This window comes from Neopsephotus bourkii, unplaced genomic scaffold (assembly GCF_033783945.1).
Source record: "Neopsephotus bourkii isolate Nb327-2 ecotype Australia unplaced genomic scaffold, CSIRO-AGI_Nbou_v1 NB_962, whole genome shotgun sequence".
In the NCBI taxonomy this organism is placed as follows: Eukaryota; Metazoa; Chordata; class Aves; order Psittaciformes; family Psittacidae; genus Neopsephotus; species Neopsephotus bourkii.
Window position 1 is genome coordinate 4,566,997 of NW_026901456.1, and position 21,212 is coordinate 4,588,208.

The 21,212-nt window shown below is 43.1% G+C and overlaps 1 protein-coding gene across 3 annotated transcripts in view; it reads right to left on the reverse strand.

Moving 5' to 3' along the window:
• RUNX1 (RUNX family transcription factor 1) overlaps positions 1-21,212 on the reverse strand; it is a 168,356-nt gene that overhangs the window by 38,345 nt on the left and 108,799 nt on the right. For all 3 annotated transcript variants that reach the window (XM_061359090.1, XM_061359091.1, XM_061359089.1), the window contains one exon: positions 12,622-12,726. In XM_061359090.1, coding sequence (XP_061215074.1) covers positions 12,622-12,726 — 105 coding nt within the window. The remainder of the gene's footprint in view (positions 1-12,621; positions 12,727-21,212) is intronic.

Below are 21,212 nucleotides of genomic sequence, written 5' to 3' on the forward strand. Positions count from 1 at the left end.
TGTATAGGGGGAGTTTAATTAAGTGGAGCCCTTTCTCCCAGAGAGGAGCAGAATACCTCCCCCTCTTTTCTCTGCCTCCCACCTCTCCTTTTTCCAGGGGGAAATGGAAACATTTCACACCCAAAAAGTGGATCATAGACAGGAAAATAACAGCATCTGGCAGACATTGTTGAAGTAGGGAGTGACTGATGAAACGCAACGTTTTGGTTTAATGAAAGCTGGCTGCTTTGAAACCGTATTGGACTTTAATACAAGCATCTCCACTTTTCTGGGCTGTTTGTGTTAAGGGCTTTGGTTTGACTCCAGCTCTAGTGGGGTAGAAAATAAGCCATGTTTCATTGTGTCCAGTTAATAAAGTGGTACACATTGTTTTGTGCCGTGGAGCTAAAATAAATCCAATTATTCTGTACAGAGTGAAGAATGAGACGAAAATATACTCTTTCACATTACTGCAGGAAGTCAGCACACTATCTTTAGTGCAAAAAATTATACATTATTGTAAACAAAAGTGAAATAAAGTATAGTGCTTCTATATTGCTACCAAGCTGGGAAATGCTTGAATATCAACTATCCTGCTCACAAAACAGCAATTTTTCTTGCTGACAATAGAAATAGTGCCTTAAGGGCATAAACCAGTAATATTATATCCCAGATATAAAATATTTTGCACACTCTTTTCCCTTGATTTCCTACCTGCACAGAAAAAGCACATAGTATAACTTTTCTAGGACTCTGTTTGCTGCGCTTTCAAATAGAGCTGACCTGATCCTGCAGGGATGTATGCACATGCTTAGCATAGTGCACCAAACACTGCTATGCAGCAGCCCACTGGGCTCGAGGAAATCATGCTTGAAAATAAAACCAATCTGTACAGTGGTTTCCTCTCTAGCCTCCATTACTTGGAAAAGACTTATACTGCACTCAGGCATTAGAAGGATAAGTATGGGACAGCATCAGAGCTCACCAACCTCTTGCATAGTGTTAAAAAGAGAGTAAGTAAAAAGATTCTAAAATTAGATTAGACACACTGTAGGATATTTTCTCCTTCCTCAGCTAAAAATATTATTTCCGTGGTGAGGAAAACTAATGGTGATGGCAGTCAGAGCTTTGAGTAAACTCATCAGCAATTATATCTTTCTGCTGTTTTTCTTAAGTACTCTACAATGCAAACCTTCTTTCCAGACAGAAGGAACATTGTGGTAGACAGGATATTATGCTCAATGTTTTCATGCCATGTCTGTAATTACCAGCAGAATCAGTGTTGGTCATCAGACCTGACCTGACCATAGGCACGAGGTGCTGGGAAACGTGTGATTGAGTCTGGATATTACGTGACTTGATGACCAGGCTGACATCCAGCTGTCCTTGAGAAGCAGGATGCCAAGCAACGCCAAGCACAGACAGACTGAGACGGGAAGCTCTTCCACATGTGCTTCTCCTATCAGCTCCCTGGCAAACCTCAGCCTTTCAGTGTCTCTGTGGAAAAATCTGCTTGTCACTCTGAGTAGCTGCAGACAGACTAGATGTTTCAGGTGCAATCCTTTGCTGAGCATTTAATTTTTCCAGCAGGTGTTCCAACTTGGCTGCGTGTTGAACAAGTGTCCAGTGATACGACAAAGTGAACAGTGATTTACACAGCAAGGTCCCTGCTTTCCGGTAACTCCCCACTTTTCCCAGGGGAAACCTCAGGTAGCTACTTGCACCTCTGTTGCGGGGTAGATTCCCTACTGCAACAACGTGCACCCTGAGCTGTTGGTGTGTTTTTTCCTACATGTTTTAGCAGTAGTTAGACAAAATTTTGGAAAGATTTCATTTTTTTCATAGCTCTTCTTTTTTAAATCAGCGCTTCTTTAAAAGCCCCATAAAGCACGCTCTAGGTAGAGCAAAATTTGCAATGAGAGGGAGTCCTGCCCCAGAACACCCCCCCGTCTCCCAGCAGGCAGGAGGGTCTGGATCAAGCCCCTCTGGCCCGGCCTATATTAGAAAACAAACTTCAGTTTCCTATTTTCCAGGTGAGTGACCTAATTGCAAGCGGAAAGCCCTTTTCGTCACTGATTCACTATCCAGCTGTGTCAGTAGAGTGGGGAATGACCCCAGGAAAAGGGGCAAGTGGAGGCTGGCACACTGACTACAAGACTCCAGGCTCCTCTGGGCTGGGTCCCTCCAGCTCTCTCCCTACCTCCTGATGAACGTATGAAAAGCCTCACGTCTACCCTGAGGTACCACAGCCAGAAAAAGCAATCTCGACACTTTTTGCGAGGCAGGAAATATGCTTCCTCTCCCCCAGCCCTGCTGGTGAGGCCTGTGCTGTACAAACAGCAACACACAAACACATTTCCACTTAAAACACTATTATTTTGCTTGCTGTGGATCCACCAAAACTTCTGATGAATCCCACGTATGTGTGTCCTCTATTTCTGTCTTGGAAGTGCAATTATTCTGTGGGTTCACCCCAGGAATTAGGTCATCGCGATGAAGTAAAAGTAAGGGAACTGAGCGTTAGAAGTTTGGAGGGAAGAAGTTGTTCATGAAAGTTAAATTAGTCTGCAAAATTATACCCTTCGCTTTCTTCTCCCTTTCCCCCATGTCAATGTATATACTTTAAAAATCCCGACTCCTTGACAAAGTTTGAATGACTCCCAACTTAAGCATCACATTGCCAAAAGCCTCTTTTGTTTCTTTATAGTTTGCATCTTCCCACACGTACAAACTGCCATAAGAATACCCTCCAGCCATGGGCTGAGACATCATTAGTTGAAGATATGTATGAAAGTGTAGGTGCAAAATGAGACACAACCAGCCAACCAACAGCTCAGCAAGCAACCAAGAAAAATACAGGCACAAAAAGACACCTCTGTCCAAAGAAAATCTGCAGAAACACAAGGCTCAGACAGCAAGGACTGAGCCGCCATTTGAGCAGCCCTTGGGAGAAGGTTGTCTCTGTGCTGAATACACTGGACCAGGCTCTTAATTCAGGCACCTTAAATCAAATGTTAGCTTTGGTAGGATGAATCTGCACCCCTGCCCTCAGCCTGAGTGGGAAAAGATAGGGATGACATCTTTGCCACCTTTGCAGTGAACTGGAGAGGACAAACAAACAGGAAAGTGAGTTGCACAATCATGGTTTAGGAGGTCAGAGAAACAGCTTAGATAGAAACCCGTTTCATCAGCCCACTGAAATATCTCTAGACAGTAAAAGGTCTCCATCATTCAACCTCAGACAGAGTTGAGCAGGAGACCTGCAACTTGAAGGTCAGGTCCGGTTGCTCACTGTCTCTGTAAACCAGGGGAATTGGCAACACAAAAGTAAATTTACTCCCCATGGATGTTGACCATTCAGGCTTTGACGACTTGTAACAAACTTTGCTCCTGTCTACAAAGAGTGTATAGCTGCTCTACACACTTCCCTTGAACTAAAGACCTTTGCTTTTACCAAGTCTGGTGACTGGTGTTTCCACACAACAGCTGAAAATACCTGTTTTTCGGAAGTAATGGGTTTGGATATTTTAATCTGTAGTTTCTAAGCAGTCCCTCCTCTGCACTAATGCTCCCTTGTGCCTACACAGAACTGCAGTTCACTGGAAGCTCATAAATTTCATGTGGTTCTGCTTAGTCTTTATTTTAGGTTCTTGAATCATTTTTGCTTTCCTCATTTTCTTTGCAGCTGCAGAGAGATATAGTAAGCTACTGTACAGCATTTTGAAAGCAGGGCCTCTGAGAAGTTTCCAAACTGCATACAAGCAGGTTATTCTTTGGCTTGTTTTCTTTGGCTTGGTGTTAGCAGTACAGAATGAGTCAAACAGTATTAACTTTCAAGAGGGAAGTGGTGTGGTCAACCAAAACTGTTTGCGGCTAGATTGCAAAGATAGGTAGAGCAGGTAATGAAGAACAGCCCATAATGCAGGGTGTAGGTAGGAGAGGCAGACAGACTCAGACAAATAGAATCCTTAATAATTAAATCAACACTGTCGCCTAATTTTTTCTGCAGCTTTATGCGCTAAGGTTATGACACAGCCTGGCTTTTCTGGACTGGTCAGCCTTGAGAAGGTGTCCTGGTGCATGTTGTGTTTAATGGACTCAACACCACTCTTCAGAGGAAGAATAAAGGTCAGCTGCTATTAAAAAAGCAAAAAAGAAATCTATCAGCTTCTCATTTATCACTGCTTAAATCCTTTCTCGTGTCTCCTCCCAGTTTTACACGTTGTTCCTTATCTATTCCATGATTAAAGAAGTCAGCGGAGAAGTTTCCATCCTTCCCTCTCTTTAGGATGTGCTTCAGTTAGTAACAAGTACATTGTGCCCTCACACAACAGACAACTCCTTCTTTTACGATTCAGAAGCAGAATCGAAATGGCCTCTCCCAAGCACTGCTCTCCCTCATGTTTTGCACAGACCCACGCAGCACTGACACAGAACAGTCTGACCAGGATTTATCATTAGCACAAATAGAAAATGCATTTACTGATTACAATTCCCAGTTGTAGGAGATGAGCAAAGAGTGAGGGCACAAATGGAGATGCAGAGAAAAATCATTTCTGCATTCTTCACAACGAGTGACAAAGGATGAAGCAAGAGCCTGCACTGTTTTCATATGGGTTTGCAAGGCGGAAACTGCTGCACCTTCTGATAATCATGGGTAGGAGAAGCTGGGAGGGACTGCAGCACAAATGGATTTTCACTTCTGCCAGTTATATTCCAAGAAGAAAATAGGGCTGTTCATTGAAAGTGCCACACAGCTTTACCCAGCACTTCTCTTAGACAAGTGGTGTTTTGCTAAACCAGCAAGTTAAGGCAACTGCTCAAAAACAGAGGTTTCAGAAAAAGTCCTGCACTGCTAAAAGCTTGTTTAGCAAATGGGAGCACCTGATCACTCCACACAGGGGGAAAGTCTCCCTCTTCCATCTCCCAGCTCCCTTAGGAGCCTGAGGAAGAGAAGGCCCTCTCTCCCCCTCCTCTGGCGAGCAGGGGGAAGGAAGTGGGTTGCAGAGGCTGTCGCATTCTGTTACCCTCCAGCACATTCCTGAAGGAAACTTTCCCATCTGAGAGCACTGCAGAAGGCATTTGGTGGCCAACCCTGGAGGGACAGCGGGATTGCAAACCCAATGATCCAACAGCCCAGCTTCACTAGCTAACCTCCTTCGAGGGAGGGTAGGGGATATATGACCACAGACAGCTCCACTGAGGGGTTTCAAGTACAAGTCCATCCTTCCCAAGGTCATGCAAAGCCTCAGCAGCCTCCTCAAACCTCTCACTTGTTCACATTTAATCTCTGCCATTCAAAAGTCCTTCCTTGCTGAAGGAGCACACTGGATGAAGGACCAGACTTGGAAATCTTTGATTCAGAGCACAAACAGCTAACTACTGAAAAGATGATCGAATCAGCTGGATTGGAAAAGACCTTTAAGATCATCAAGTCCAACCATTACCCCAGGACTGCCAAGACCACCCCTAAGCCATGTCACTGTCGGCCTCATCTACACGGTTTTTGAACATCTCATTGAATTAGGGTCTTCCAGCATATAGTCACATCCCCTATGGCCAACCTACTTGCCAAGGTTCTGCATATTAATGCTTTTCTTTATACACACACAACTACAAGTGACATGTATGTATTCAGTCTTTTTTCATATTTCTATGGAAAATGCCCCCACCCCCAAAGACTTGTTCACCAGTCTTAGCAGCTACAAATTCTTTGTAGGTAAGTGCAGTTGACAGGAGAAAGTCAGACCCACTAACTGCTTAGGAAGCATGTTCAGAACTAATATACGTTCACTTAATTCTGCTTTTGCCACAAACTACTTGCCCCCTGACTTCCGCAGAGCTGGACAGAGGCTGTATAGCCCTTGAAAATCCCACCATGCAAATATAGGTAAACACTTAAAAATACTCATCACGGTCTTTGTAGCCACCCAACCAGTAGGCAATAAAGTAACGAATAAGTGCAAAAGTAAAAGGTTGACAAAGACAAGAAAAAAGTGAAAGGAATGAAAAATACCTACCTACCTGTTTCCATTTTAAAATCACAATAATTCAAGGCAGGTGGAAAAAGAGCTGTGTGGGATTAAGTGACTCAAAAAAGGAGTTGAAATCATTTCTATAGGATTGGGCCAGTCTTACCACTGTTTCTAGCCCACTCCACAGCAACTCTGATTTCCTGTTTACCTGCTCTATGCAAGGAAGGAGCTTATCCTGTCAACACTTCTGTGTATCTTCAAAAAAGCCCAGCCAAATAACTAGGTGAGCAAACACACATGAGCTACTGTGCTCCCAGAAAAGCAGTCTTGACACAAGATTTTGTATTCCACATATTTGACAATTTTATTGAACTAAAACGATGAATTCTCTGCCTCACATCACCCAACATCAGCTCTCCTAAGTGAGTCAGCAGTGAGACAAAGAAATGCCAGGGAAAATAATCCTGTTCCACCTTTTCCATATGGAAAAGAAGTGGCTGCACCATGAAACTTCAAGGATGCTGGCATTAAAAAACTACTGACATCCCACCTGTGGAGTAGGACAAAAAGGATCCCCCCTATTGCTGTTACACCAGGGGGTGCTGAGCATTCACACAAATCGTATAACCCTTTGCACATCTAATTGATAGAGAACAGCCAGCACTAGTTTTAGGAGCTGTGGGTAGCTGCTAGCCAGTTAAAGTCCACATAAAACATGGCCTGCCTGGACCTTGTTTGCACTGAGGAATCTTTGCACTGCGGTAGCTACAGCAGCTACTGGTCTTTGCTTTCACTGTCTTTACAGCTCATGGGCAGTGTGCCTGCTGGTATATCTGTATGATTTCCAATCTGAAACCAACTGCTTGAGAGCACGGGCACTGTTTCAGGTTCCTGTGCCAGTGAAAGCCCTTGGGTGGCCAGGCAAGGGGATGTGGAAATCTCAGACAACAGGAAGGTGCTGTGCCAGCCCTACCAGCCACTGTGAAGCAGCCAACCCCAGCACAAAGCTGCCCCTGCCCCAAGGGGGCTGCTCCACCTTCCCCTCATGGAGGAGAAGGAGCTTGCTGAGCGGCTGGGATGTGGGGTGCAGGGAGGTCTTTCTGGGACACAGGGCACCCAAGGGCTGTGGAGGTGCGTGGGGATGCTCTGCAGAGCTGACTGCACCCAGACATGTGACCCAGTCCTGTTCGGCAGACAAGCTTTTAGCATCCGATTTCAGGTGGCCCTATGCCATGTGATGCTCCTGTGCTATACAGTCCTGTGCTACACCAGAAGGCCCAGTGCTCTGTCACTGGAGTACTTCATTCTGGTTGTGTGACTGCATGTATAATGGAAACAGGCTGATTTCCCCCTCACTCTTCACTTTTCTTCAGAAAACACAAGTCATAAGGGGACAAACTGCTCTCTGCTCTTTTGCTCTTTGTGTACTTTCATTATGAAACGGGCTGGTGGCATGCACAGCTTTCACAGTGGGGGGAGACGTGCCCAACCACAGAATATATGCTTCAGGCTGTTGTTCCCTTGCCACTCTGGGGGACCATGGATCTGCTCTGGCTGCCAGGGGGCCGCTAGGACTGCCCTGCCTGTTTAGAAACAGCTCCTTTGGTCTGCAAGCATGCCCTTGCGATAATACATTGCTTTATGCTGTTTAAACTGATCCAGTTGCTCTGCTCCGTCCATCCTTCAATGAGACATACACGCTCTCAGGAAGGAAACCAACAGCAATCCCTTTCCTACTCATACCCATTTAGAGGCAGCAACACATCAAGTCACACTGTGTGAATTGGAGCTAGTGATGTTTTGTAACCTTCCCCCTGCTGCTGCACCACTGCACATAACCATTGCACAAGCCAACTACAAGTGTCCCCAGAGTGCACTCATAATTTAAGCACTAGTCCACCCACATCAGTGTCACCCAGACAATAGGACACGGGGACACAAACACACAGGCACAGACCCAGCAGTAAGTGCACAGCCGTTGGCTTTTCTTGCAGCCCAACCCTTTCTTTTGTCTGTACATGGTCTATTTAGGTTGGAAGCTCTCGGAGGCGAGTTCCTTAGCCAACATATTTTAAAGGGCGATTGGCAAAGTTGGGTTGTGATACTGAGAGGGTGGCATGCTGTGGAGCATGCAGCTAGTGCTAGCAAAGGAAGAAAGGAGTCCCAGTTCATTCCTGTTATATGGGCAATCAACTTGTAAGAACCTCCTTTACCACTACACATTTTCTGCTAAGTAACCTTTAGACACTGTAAGTCTTCATGTGAATGGAAGGAGCTGATAAGCTGAGATAAAAAAGGTTTTTTTGAGAACAGCTTGGCTCTCTCTTCCTTGCACAAAAGGCTGAAGGTGGAAGTGATGTGAAATCCTCATAGGAATCATTCCTTCCAAGCCTGATATGTGCAGCATGCCCTGTTTCTGGCATGGGATAGGGGATGCTGGCCCCTCACCAGCTCTGCTGACTCCCCTTCCAGAAGCTGCTATGGGAGTCTAAGTGTGTGGGCAAAGGTTGGATGGGGATAGCACTGCCACATCAGGTGCACTTAGCACCACCAGCCCTCGGGATTCCTTAAAAAAGACCTAATGCCAGGCAAGGGGGTCTTTGAAGGTCTACTTCGGATCAGCTACAGGTCATGGGCTTTCCTTGAATCTTACAAGTGAGATGGAATCACTTAAGATCAGGATCTGGGGGTGCTCTTTATTGTGTTTGCCCAAAGGTGTACCTGCACCCTCTCTGGCTACCTTTCCCAGGAGGCAGAAGGAAATTTCCATTCCTAAAAAGGGACATCTTGGGTGAGCAGATTTTTAAGCTCCTTCTCAAATCCTGCTCAGCAATATTATTCCCTCTCTGCTCCTCAGCATCTTGCCCTTTGACATATGAATGCCAAAAAAGTATTTGGGAAAACCACGTATCTAATGCAGGACAATCATATTTAATGTCCAGCTTAACCTTCAACATCTCAGGCCCACTCAGTTTAAATCCATGCAGCCTTTTCATTCCACACCATTTTCAGGCACCTGGTCCATTAGCAAAACTTTCAGTGCTATGTAGGTTAAAACAATTCAATGAGAAAAACAGAAAGAAGCAGTCAAAAGAAGAAAAACCTAATTTTTCAGCAGACGTACACAGTAGGTCAAATGGCCTAAGGGAAATATTTAATTTAAGAGTCATACTATTTCTACCAAGTTTCCTAACCAAAAGTATTTTCATCAGGAGCACTACTCTTGATCTGGTTACTGCTAATGATTTTCCCCATGGACTTAGCTCATAAAAACATAAATTGCTTTATGAATCATAGAATCATAGAAGTTGGAGAAGAAAATGATGGGTTAGGTCATCTTGTCCTTCTCCCTGACAGTGCGGTATTATTTCTTTTTTTATATATATATATTTCATATATATATATATATATGAAAATAAGCATTTATTCAGAGCTGTGGAATAAAAATACTAAGTTCAAAAGAGTTTTTAAAAATACATAATGAAAGCAGTGGAGGAAGAGCCAGATTCTTAAGTACCTTGGCTCTCTCTGTAAGCCATGACAATTTGATGGAAGTATAGTCTGGGTAGGCACAGCCAGAAATTCAGTGGCATAAAAAGGACAATGGGGTAAGTCCTATGCAGAAGTAATTATCACAATTGTAAATGCAAACCTGGTAGTTACATAGGCAAATATCCTGCGGGGCAAAAAACCAGCCTTCATGGTAACCCTGACCAAATGTTCAGTGGGATGTGCAAGAACCCAAAGTCTGCAGGCCTTTGGGCAGAGTGAAGGTGGCACATGTGATCATACACACCATGTTACTGTCACCTATCATGACATCTCCATGCATCCCAGTGAGCCATAAAGCCTGCGCTTTGTGTATTTGCTTTTGGAGCCTTTAGTTTGAGTATTTTTCTGTTTTCCAAAAAATGGTTTCAAATCCTGCTTTGTATTACTTTTTGAAGTCTTTTCCCTGAGCACACCTAGTTGAAAAGGCTGTCCTTGTGCATTAATAACCCACTCCACTTTGGGAATCTGTCTAATACTGGCTCAGAAACTGCTCTTGATCCAATACTCTCTGAAGACAAAAGAAAATGTTTGTTATTTCCTAAGTTAATCAATCTTAGAGGTTTTTAAAAAAGGTATTTCTATGTCCTGTAAAGTTCATTAAAAACCATCCTGGTGTGAAGGTCTGACTGTGGCCCCAGGTGGCATCCATCCTCAGGACTGGTCCCTTACCTTCCAGCATTCTTCTCAGAGAATGCAGACACTCAGGACTCAGGCTATCTGAGAATGACTATAAACATGTAGTAAATGAATCAAAACTACTGCTGGAGTTGGTTTTGGACTTCAGCATATTTCTTCTAGATCTCTGTGAGACAGCAGGATCTGATTTTGTTCCTGTTACTCTCTTCCACAGATTTCTTTTGAATTAGAACACCTTAGAAAATATACCTTGGTATTTCTGTAATTTCTTCAGTTTAAGCAAGTGAGTGAGGCATGCATCTGTAAGCATGAACATTCCCAAATACCGATTTCTGAAACTAGGAACACTCCAGCAGTTCCTATTCTGATTCTAGTCTCAATACAAGAAGGCTGATAGCATTTTAAATGCCTTCAGTACATGACATGCATGTTTTGATATGTCTAACCACAAATCTTGTGTGTGAGTTGCGCAGGTAACAGCCCTGTAATCTATTTCTGTACAGGTTACACGCGTAGCCTGTGATCTAATTGAACTGATGCAAAATAGGATACACCCACCAACCTAGAGCATAGAAAAATAAATGAGCAGCCCCAGCCCTCCAGAACTGCCTCAGAATGGAGAATGCACTGCTTTTTTTTCCTTCATAGCCTATGGTGTGTCTTGTCAGGCCAGTCTGTGTCTCAGTCAGGTGTATGAAGAAGAGAGGAGGTACCAGACAGCTTGCAGCAGCCACCGAGATTCAGAAACCCTTGGTGAGAACTCAGACTTTGTAGCCCACTTAAAAATGAACCCCTTCCATGCTGCATCACAAATGACTTGGTGATAATGGGAGCTGTGCATTCCCGCTGAGGGGGGAGCCTGACCTTCCCTTGACATGCCAAAAGCCTCCTCCACTATGCAGCTGATTTGCCTATGACAAAGTGAAATCATTTACAAGGAAGCTTTCACATACATTTGAGTTGGGGAGATACGTATGTTGCTTCAGTATGTATTGTATCTCTACTTCCTTTTCAAAATGTAGCATCTTATTAAATATTAACTATTATACCAACTGAGGAATTGATTTACAACAGCAGCTATGCCTGGAGGATGATTTTGTTTCTTACCATTCTAGCGACTCATATTCAAAAACCTAAAGCTTATTTGTTGTCTGCAAACTATGAACATGCTCAGGTTAATTGCATACGCAAATCTGAAACTTGCATATACAAATATCTTCTGCTATGTGCGCAGCTGCCTGGTTCACCAGAGATATTTTTTTAGGGACAACTCAGCCACAGTTTTCCAAGAAAATAAATTCAAACTAAATAAGAAGCCTTACCCCGGCAGCAGTATTTATTTTAAATTCTGGCCTTAAATCCAAAAAGTATAGGTCAGATATTTCCACTCAATGCATGAAGCATCATGATGCAACTCAGACAAACGAAGGATAAAGAACAAAATGCCTAGGCAAGACATGAGTTTTCTAAGCTATTTTAGTTGAAGTTTTAGACCTTTCTTTTCTCCGCCACAAATCCCTTCCCAGTTAAGCAACCCCAAGCTGTGAGTCTCATTCTCAAGTGGGTGCTTGAATACTGCTGCTCTCTTCTCCAGGGATGATTCCACTTAAGCAACAGGCAGAACTTGTGCCAAATGTGCAGGAGGAGCTCAAGAAGCTAACCACAAACCTCAATTTACATCAGGGCATTTTGATAAAAATATGAAAATGCCCCATTCAGGCTAACGACTGAGGTTAATGATTGCCTCTGGTAACAGGCAGTGCATGTGCTGCAGAAGCATCTATACCTGCCCATCTGCTCCACCCTCACTTCACCCCGCAGACAAAACAGCCTGCCCTCACCACCAGAACAAAACAACTGCCTGCGTGAGAGGTGCGGGTATTCCCATGGAGATACCAAACATCCACCTCCTCCTTGTACTTAGATCTTTAACAAACTTAAGGAAAAACAAAGAGGAAAGACTGTCTGCCTGTGAAAACGGGTGCTCCTAATCTATACGACAGCTCAAGGTATACAGTGAACTCCACAAGGCAACAACCAGGTGTCCTCTCTCAGGCACATATTTATTTTGCAGGGTGGCTGAGCTTGAAAAGTTAGATCAATGACATATTGGTTTCCAATGCTTTAAAATCCTCTTAACATCTGAAAGGCAAGACTAGCAAGAAATGATGCATAAGAAGGTATATGCTGCCCACCTTTTACCAGTATCCCTTCTGTCAGCTTTTGGGTATGATCCAAGGTATCCCTGGATAGATACTTTAGAAATGCAATGCAAATCATATTCTAGATCAGCTGGACACCCATGAAAAACAAGGCTTTGGGAAGGCATAATTAAAACCATTCCTAGGACAGCCTTGGCTTAATACGTACTCACTGCCCACATGCGCTGGATATAGCTGCATTTCATGAGGCTGGTGATGAACCCCTATACTAAACCATCAACCTGGTCTTCTGCAAACACTGTCATTAGCTCACTTACTTCTGGGTTCGCGGGGTCCATCCACAGTTATCTTGATGGCTCTGTGGTATGTGGCTACTTGTGGCGGATTTGTGAAGACTGTGATAGTCAGCGTGAAGCTTTTCCCTGCAACAGGAAAGAAAACCATTAGTAAGCATATGTGTAGGGAAAATGTGTACTCCCCATTTCAGGTAGCACTGAAACACACCAAATGGCACTAAAACACCTCAGCTGTCCATAATTTAAGACAGACATGTGCCCAGAAAGCCGTGTGTATAACCCCACAACTGCCTGGCACTGGGTGCATTCCCTTTGTGGCAACTACTCAAGGCTTTCAGAAAAAAAAAAAATTAATTTCTATTTAAATGATCTAAAGTTTGTTTGTAAAAAGGAGGTTACCCCCTAACAGTTAGAGTTTATCTGATCTACATGACTGCTGGTACGTTATCTGTACTTACTACAGCGTGTTAGCTCAGAAAGGCTTAGAAATCATGTCTGACTCTTCCAAAACTGCCATGGGAATCCGATCAACAGCGCTTGTTAAAATTAAAGAGAACTGGGTGCTCGGATCCCCTAGGCAGATCGTAAAATCCCACGCTTTGTGGTTGGAGCTAGCATGAGATCAATTCCATACTGCAAACCAGAATCCTTTAAAAATAATCACCTACTGCAATGCCAAGAAACAAGAGAATGGAAAAAAAAAAATCCCTACAGCTTGTCCACAGAGAATTAAAACATTTTATGAAGACATAGCGGAGCATTACGCTTATATGCTTTATTATTCTGTAAGAAAACTGTGAAGGCCTTTCAAAATTGTTATGTGCATGCCACGGCTCTGAGTTGGGAAAAGTACTCATTCTGATGGCTGCTGGGGAGGGTTTTGCATCCCCTTGTGACTGTAATGTGTTCAGATCCTGCTACCCCTGGATTTGCTTTTGGGAAATGCCAACATTTACTTCAGGCCTTTTTAAATAACAAAAGTTAACACTCTGCAGCTCTGATAAGACCTCATACATGCATTCATTGTGGCTTTGGCCTGGACAACAATACAAACATTGCCTGTCAGCAGGTTTAGCACAAGTTATCTGAGCATCACGGAGGACTAAGATACCAACAGGAATCTTAGTCATCAGTAAGAGACATCAAGGGACATCACCCCAAGTTAGATAACCAGGAACTATTGTAAGAAAATTAAGGCTCTCCTCCTTTGGGCACACTCAGTGTGAACTTTCCCATACAGATCAGCCTGCTTCATTTTACCACTTGGTTCCAGCCCTCCTGAGTGCTGAGTTCCTTCCCTTTTAAGACTTCACATTCTTATTGTTTGTTTCATTTATCTACATAAATAAATACAAACTTAAACATAAGTATAAATATAAATGCCTGCCTCTAGCAGCAATATTCCCCCTACCCCAACCCCATGCACATTAACTTGCAATTCAATACATCTCTTAATGCAGTTCCGACTTCTGGTGCTAATGGTCTGCATCAACATCACGATGAACACACACACATAGCTGTTACTGGAAGCTGTCCTCATCACATCCCTGTGAATTAAGGAGATATTCTCCCCACTCTGTGGATGAAGAACTATGGAGAGATAAAGTGTCTTGGCCACGATCTCACAGGAAGCCTGTGGCCAGCGATGCTAACCACTTTGGCTGCTGCAACTAAATCCAACTATAATCCTGAACCACAGCCCTGACAAAACAGAAGCTGAAACACAAGCCTTGCAAATCCCAGGTCAGTCTCCTCCCACCTCCACATCCTCACTAGAAAGCAGTTCCTGAGATGGAACGAACTGCAACAGAAGCAAAAATCATTTCAGATCCCTGTCTCAGGGCCTCTGGACCTCAGCTCTTGGGTCCTACATCTACCCAGACCAAAGATGTCTGTGTCCTTGATAGTCTTTAAATACCAAAAATAGTTTATTTCCAGAAATAGCTTCCCTGTATCATTATATACAACACCCAGATCACTAAGACTGAAAGAGAATTTGAAAAGATACTTTATTCTTTTTACTAATCTGAGGTATTTCCACCTTGCTTCCCATTTGTGGTTTTGGCTTGTTTGGGGTTTGACAACTGCTGAAGCATTAGGTAAGGTGTTTCTGCTGTTCTGCTAGACTATGTAATCCATTTATTTCTTTAGATGTTGTGGATTGATTTTCCAGATAGAAAAGAAATGCAGTATAAAATTATAACAGTGGTGAAATGTATTAAAATGTGGCCACATTACCAGTCTACAAGAATAAAGAAGAGGGAGGTAAAGTTACTTTCAAGATTTTCTACAGAACAGACTTGATCTGAGACCGTATATGGTTGTGACACAAGCTGGCAAAAGCAGGAAGATACTTGGCTTACTTCTTGTTGACAGAAGACTATTCATTAACCACATCCTGGTTAACCACAGGACTATATAACCATAAACCTACATGTCACTCATTGCTGCTTACCAATAATTCTGGCTGTGTTTTTTTCCCTGGTTATTGTGTTTCACTTACATTTAGCTTTATTAAGTGGTTTTATCACTTTTATTCATAGCTTCTACATTATTCATCCTTTATGTGTCTGGTTGACAAAGGCAGATTAAAATTAGAGGTACTGTTAGTGAAATCTGTATTTTATGGATATACCTGTTTTGGGATGACAGTAGGACTATAGATGTCTCCTCCTTGGTTTTATATATTATGATACAGCCATGATACAGATTTTTATTTTCATCATGCTCTTGCATAATACACTTACACACAAGCGCAATGCATATACACACACACATACATATGCAATGTGCAGCAGACTAAATTGGTTGAAGTAATACCAGATCAGTCAGTGGAGGCTGTATGCAGCCTCTCTAGCACTATAGCCTGTATTATATGCCATGATTTCTGATGCCTAAGAAGTGGACCTCATAACTGTTGGCAGAAGACCTACACTGAGCACTTAGTGTTTCTGCTCAACTCAGGAAGGAGTGGGTGCCACCAAAACAGCCTAAGTGAGGGACTAACCTCTCTAGTGACTGTAAAGTGGGACCAAACACCTCAAGAAGGCATTCTGAAACACTGGCCTGGTTTGTATGCCTTCAGTAGTCATGATTACAATTTGATGATGTCCTAGCAGTCTCAGCAAGACAGCATGTAGCCCTTCATGAGCTAACATCAAAATCTGAGACCCTCTGTGTTAAACAGCCCCATGAATCTACAGAAAACCATGCACAAATTAGCTTGGGTCTGTGGTCCATCCCTCAGTATACTGAAGCAGATCGTTACTGTGTCATCATGGGAGTGTTTGACAATGGTGTGAGGGCTGATGGGTGATGTCACTGTCAATCTGTGCCTTGCTGGGGTGCAAGAGTCACTTCAGAGGCTGTTGCTGTTTCTGTAGCTATCCCTGGCAGTTCCTAATATTAGGCACAAAACACCTCATGTGCACAAGGATTAAATTCTCCAGATGTGGGACACGGCTCTGCCTTTGGAAACCCTTCCCACAGACGTCAAGTATACCCTCATATGTGTAAGGGCAGAGCACAAGACTCACTGCTGCCATCAAGTCTTGCCTCACAAATAGAGTAGGAAAAATTGCTTGGTAATGTTTATTTTTGCAAGAGCATTAAGGCCAGAACCATTCTGGAGAAAATAATGGAAACAGCAACATTTCTGGTCAAAATACAATGCTGACTTTTGAAATGATACCTGGAGACTCTGCTGATGGGTTTGCTAGAGCCTGTACTACCAAAAAAGCCCCCAGAAGTCATTGCTGATTGGACAGCTGAAGTCAGATGGATTAAACCAGTTGTCCTGAGCTCATGACTTTACAGGATTGCTCATGAGATTCCCTGATGCTGTGCAAAGCTGCAAGAACTGAAGAGGAAGCACAAAGCATAATGTTGTCCGCCAGCACTTGCTCAGCAATACTGTTCCCGGACCAGCAAAAGGTGAAGATCAGTTTCTAAGACCCAAGCATTTGAAGGTATTGTGCCTGTGCACTACACTGCAATACAGGAACCTGAAGTCTGCATTCAGTCTGCATCCCATCTGACAGAGGCTGGAAGCAAAAAGAGCAGTGAGCTCACATCCAGCATGATGAGAGATGATTTAAGTGGTCCCCCAGAACAGCACTGAAGGGCTCTAGAGGGAGCAATAGGCTTGTAAGTCGTGGTCCCTGGGAATGTTTGAGAGGAACCAAGGGGGAAAAATGAATCCCAAGTGACAACATGGTCACATGAAGCTCCTGTGTGCTGATTTAGTCATCCTGAGCAGTTGTTATGACCAGATGGATCTGGGGGAGGGAAGGCACACTTAAAAGTGGCTGCATGTGCAGATGCAAAGGGCAGTGAGAGCAGATACACTTTAGGGAAGAGAGGTCACATCTTGAATTTATCACTTCATTTTAATTCGCCTTTCTTAGACAAAAAGAGACATTGATTCCATTTATGAAGGTTCATCCAAATGAGGGCAGAAAAAATGAGTTCAAGTTCCATAAGTTTGCTTGTGGAGAGGGAGAGGAAAGGGGGGCCAACAGATGATGTGGTTATTACAGTTACTATCTTTTGCTTTGGGGATTTATTCTGATGAAGTGTCATTAGAGTTGTTTTGTTGGTTGTTTGGTTGTTTGGTTTTTTTAATTGTTACAGTAAATTATTAAATAAAAAGAAGAAGAAAAAAGGAAAGGAGCCAAGAACACTTGTGCTGACAAGGACAAAAGGTATAGCTGGAAAATATGAAATGTAATACACAAATGCAATACAAATTACATTACAGACATTTCTATTATATTAGTGAGAGACTTCCAGGTTCTAGTAAGAAAGATTATGATACTTTTTTTTTTTTTTAAAGCCAGCTTTAGTGCTTATGTACTTACTTTTATTAAACCATGCTAAATGATCAATTTTATACATCTTTACAGTTTCTCACTACATCTTCCTGGGTATCTGCCAAAGTGAAGATGTTTACTGCATTTTAATAACATATCTGACTGTATCTCTGGGCAGGATGTAATACAAACACACACACATATTCATTCTTAAATGCTGACTGTTATACACTGGGGCCAAATTTTGCCATTCTTATCATTTAAGCCCCTAAATGCTCCAATGTAATCAACAGGATGAGAAGGCCCAATGTAATTTGACCCTGTGTTAGATAACTGCTGCTCACCATACAAGTGAAATGTTTTTGTAGGTATCCAAGTTGCAAATCCAATTGCAAAATATACTGTCCAAATTCTGTGCTCAGGTGGTGACCCTCTTCTCACACCCCCAAGATGGTTTCACACAGTCAGAATCTAACTTTGCCTGTTGTGCTTGGTCCAGTGGCTATTTCATCAGAAGAAAAGCTGCAGCTGAAGTAAGCTCCATCAAAAAAATAACATCATTTGTTTACCATCAGCACCACAGATACCACGGAATTTAAATATGAGAAAAAACTGTTATTCACCTCATCTGCTGCAAATGGTTTACAAAATCTAACTGCCACAAGCCAACGGCCCAAAGAGACAAATGCAAACATAGGTAGAAGTCAGCAAATCCGGGTGATGGCCCAAAAAGTGCAAGGACTGCCCATGCAAATCAGCTGCACCGGCAACAGATCTGTTTGTGTGTTTATATGGACGTCTTGTAGGTGCAAGCATGTGTCAAGGTGGAGATTTGGGAAATACACATACTTGCCTCCTGCCAAGCCAGCCTGGGTCAGCACAAAAGGTATACTTTTGAACATTTCTGTCAAGTGTCTCACTCCAGGAAGTTCTTATACCTGTGTTTACATAGCCTCTACTTGCCCAGAATGAAATATCCATCGTATTAAATCAATAGGTGTTTTGTTCTGGGTTTATATGGGGCCAAGCTATCATGCAATGGCCAGAAGCAGCCCTGCAGCAAACTTAGACCCAACTATGAACTACTGAATTTGCTTTGCAGTAAGTTGTGGATATGCAACTTGCTGCTGTAGGAGCGTCGCTAGCACTGGCTTCTCCCCTTCCCTTCCCAGCTCCCTGCAGCACTACCAAATGCTTAAGCAAGACATGCACTTCACTCTCTTCTCCTCCCTGCTCATTCTCCAAACATCTTTCCTGGCTAACAAGTAAATGCTATGGTAGAAAGCACCAGAACAGCCTGCTTCTCTTGCCATGGCTCTATGAATTCTGGAGCTAGAAGGCTAGAAGAAGGTTGTGTCTGGAGTGAAACCATTTCAAGGAATTATTTTGGTGAAGCACATGTACATTTAACCTAAGGCAACACAGGAACTATATTAAGCAACCAAAATTACATAACTGAAATCAAGTAACATTAATAGAGACGCTGCCAGTCCAAGAAGGCATTAAGACTGAATTTTACCTCAAGCCCATTATCTGGGTAGGGATAGTCCCTGGCACTCTTCTGGAAACTGTCTGTGTCAAAAACATAACCCTAAGTCTGCAAGCTGTGGACATGAAATAATTAAGCAGATGCAGAAGCTGGTCCTATACTCAGTGTAACTTAGAGCTATTAAAACCAAGCTGGCTCAGGTCCCCAGGAGCTATTCCAGTGAGCATGTATTGGTGACAAAGAGCAGTGTTTTGTGCATGCCCCTTGTCACTCACTAGGTGTACCAGGCAGCCTACAAGACATGCCACCAACACTGCATGTTTCCCTGTGCACTGGAGAATTCCTGGGCAGGTAGCAGGTGCAGAAGTTGCTTCCCCTGCCCTTTGCTGTGCTACAATGGTACCGAAGTTCAAATCCCTTTCCTCAGGAAAAAAAAGGAGAACATCCTCCTGTTGGAATAAATAAAAAATGACAGCACACAGCACCCCAAAAACATGCCATTGTCAATTCCAGAGCCCCATATTTGCTTGAATGCTGCTTTTTATCCATCACAGTAGGAACTAACACCTTTGGATTTGATCTGAAGTCCTCTGAAGAATGATTCTCTCTTGCACAAACATTATCAAGAGTTGCAAGGGTGGAACTCGGCTCTCTAAACCGGCCACACTTTTTCTCTCTCCTTTTGGGCAGATGTTTACATTTTAATTTGACAAGAGTTTGCGTGCAGCCAGTTTCACTTCTGCGCTGACGAGCGGTTTCACTTCCCAGTCCCATGTGCTGTCATGATGACACCCTCCAACACCTCCTCCCGCCTCGCAGGGCCCTCTGTGCTAATCCCTTCCCTGACAATGTGTGTAAAAGTGCAGCCGCCACCGCTGCTGCTGATCCACTGGTTGCCTTGAAGGCACCTGGTGGCCTTGCTCTACTTCAGAAACCTGGATTTAAAATGCACTCATTTGAAATGCTCATGTCTAAAAGGTTAGGCACAAGGCAGCAGTCTCAGCTGGCTTCCTTCAGGTTCCTTCCCTCAGGTTAGTACTTCTACTACCTTCACCTTATTATTTCACTCTGCTGAAGTGAATGTGCTTCAGCAGTGATACCTCAAATGCATTATTTATTCTGTTTAGAGAAAAAAGAAAGAAAAGTGGCAGTCGAGTAGCAGGAGATACCTAGTGTGGGTACTAAATGGTCATGGCCATTTATCAGGAAGGGAGATGCGGCAGAAGATGGGTAGGAGAATAACTTAAGCCTGTAGGAAAGGACATGAAATGAACTAACTGAGGAGAAGTGCACAGGATTAAGAGATTTGGGGCCGAGGTGGCAAGAAGGAGGGCTCTGAAGACAGGGTGTCCTACAATAGTCAGCTTAAGGTGACACCCAGTAGTTAACATAGTCATTAGTCACTTTTGTATGTAACCATCATCAGTCCGCAAACACACAAAACCACCAGGTATTTCACCTGTGTTGTGATGTTGTCTAATTTCAGAAGAAAGAATATTTTAAGATGTGGTAGGAATTTGGCTGGCAGGAACATTATTTGTACTTTAGCATCCTCAGGTCTAAATCCTCTGTAAATACCAGCTTTTAAGCTTTCTGATGGAGATGGCATATGTATACGTGCGTGTGAATGTGTGCAGCAGAGTTACAACAATGTATGACAATATATAAAGAAAAGGTGTTTTTCCATTCTGTTCTGAAAGACAACCAAGTGACCTATTTTAATTGAATTTTTAGGGTGGGATGCTTTCTTAGACTGAAAGCCTGCAGATCAAGTTTGCAAAATGGATTAAAGCATTAAAAGACTGGGATGGGGGGGCGGGGGAAGACCTTTTAATGGAAAAGCCAAGCAGCCTCTAACTATAAGTGGAGCTGCTGCAGTAACCACTATAAAATTCTTATGAACTTGGGTGGAGACAATAATTACAGCAGAGGAAGAATGAGATGCTACTGGGTGCCCAGCCTCTGTAACAGAGTGGCAGCACAAGGAGATTACAGTTGGAGTCTTAAAATGCAATGCTTATTGTCTAAATATTTTTAAGAGGTACTATATACGTAATGTATACAAATGGCATGTCACTAATGTTTAAACACAGATTTTGAGAGTAGAATTATTTATTCCCCAGAGATGACTCTAATAGAAATCGCTTATGCCCTATAAGTAGGCTACCCCAAAACCTGAACCTCTGCTTTCAAGCCATAACCTATAGCATACCAGGGAATTTCACTGTGTTGGTGTTTTTGGTTTGGGTTTACTTTCTTATTGCAGTATCATTTTAGTTTAAAATGAACTGCTTCTCTATACCAGAGCTTGG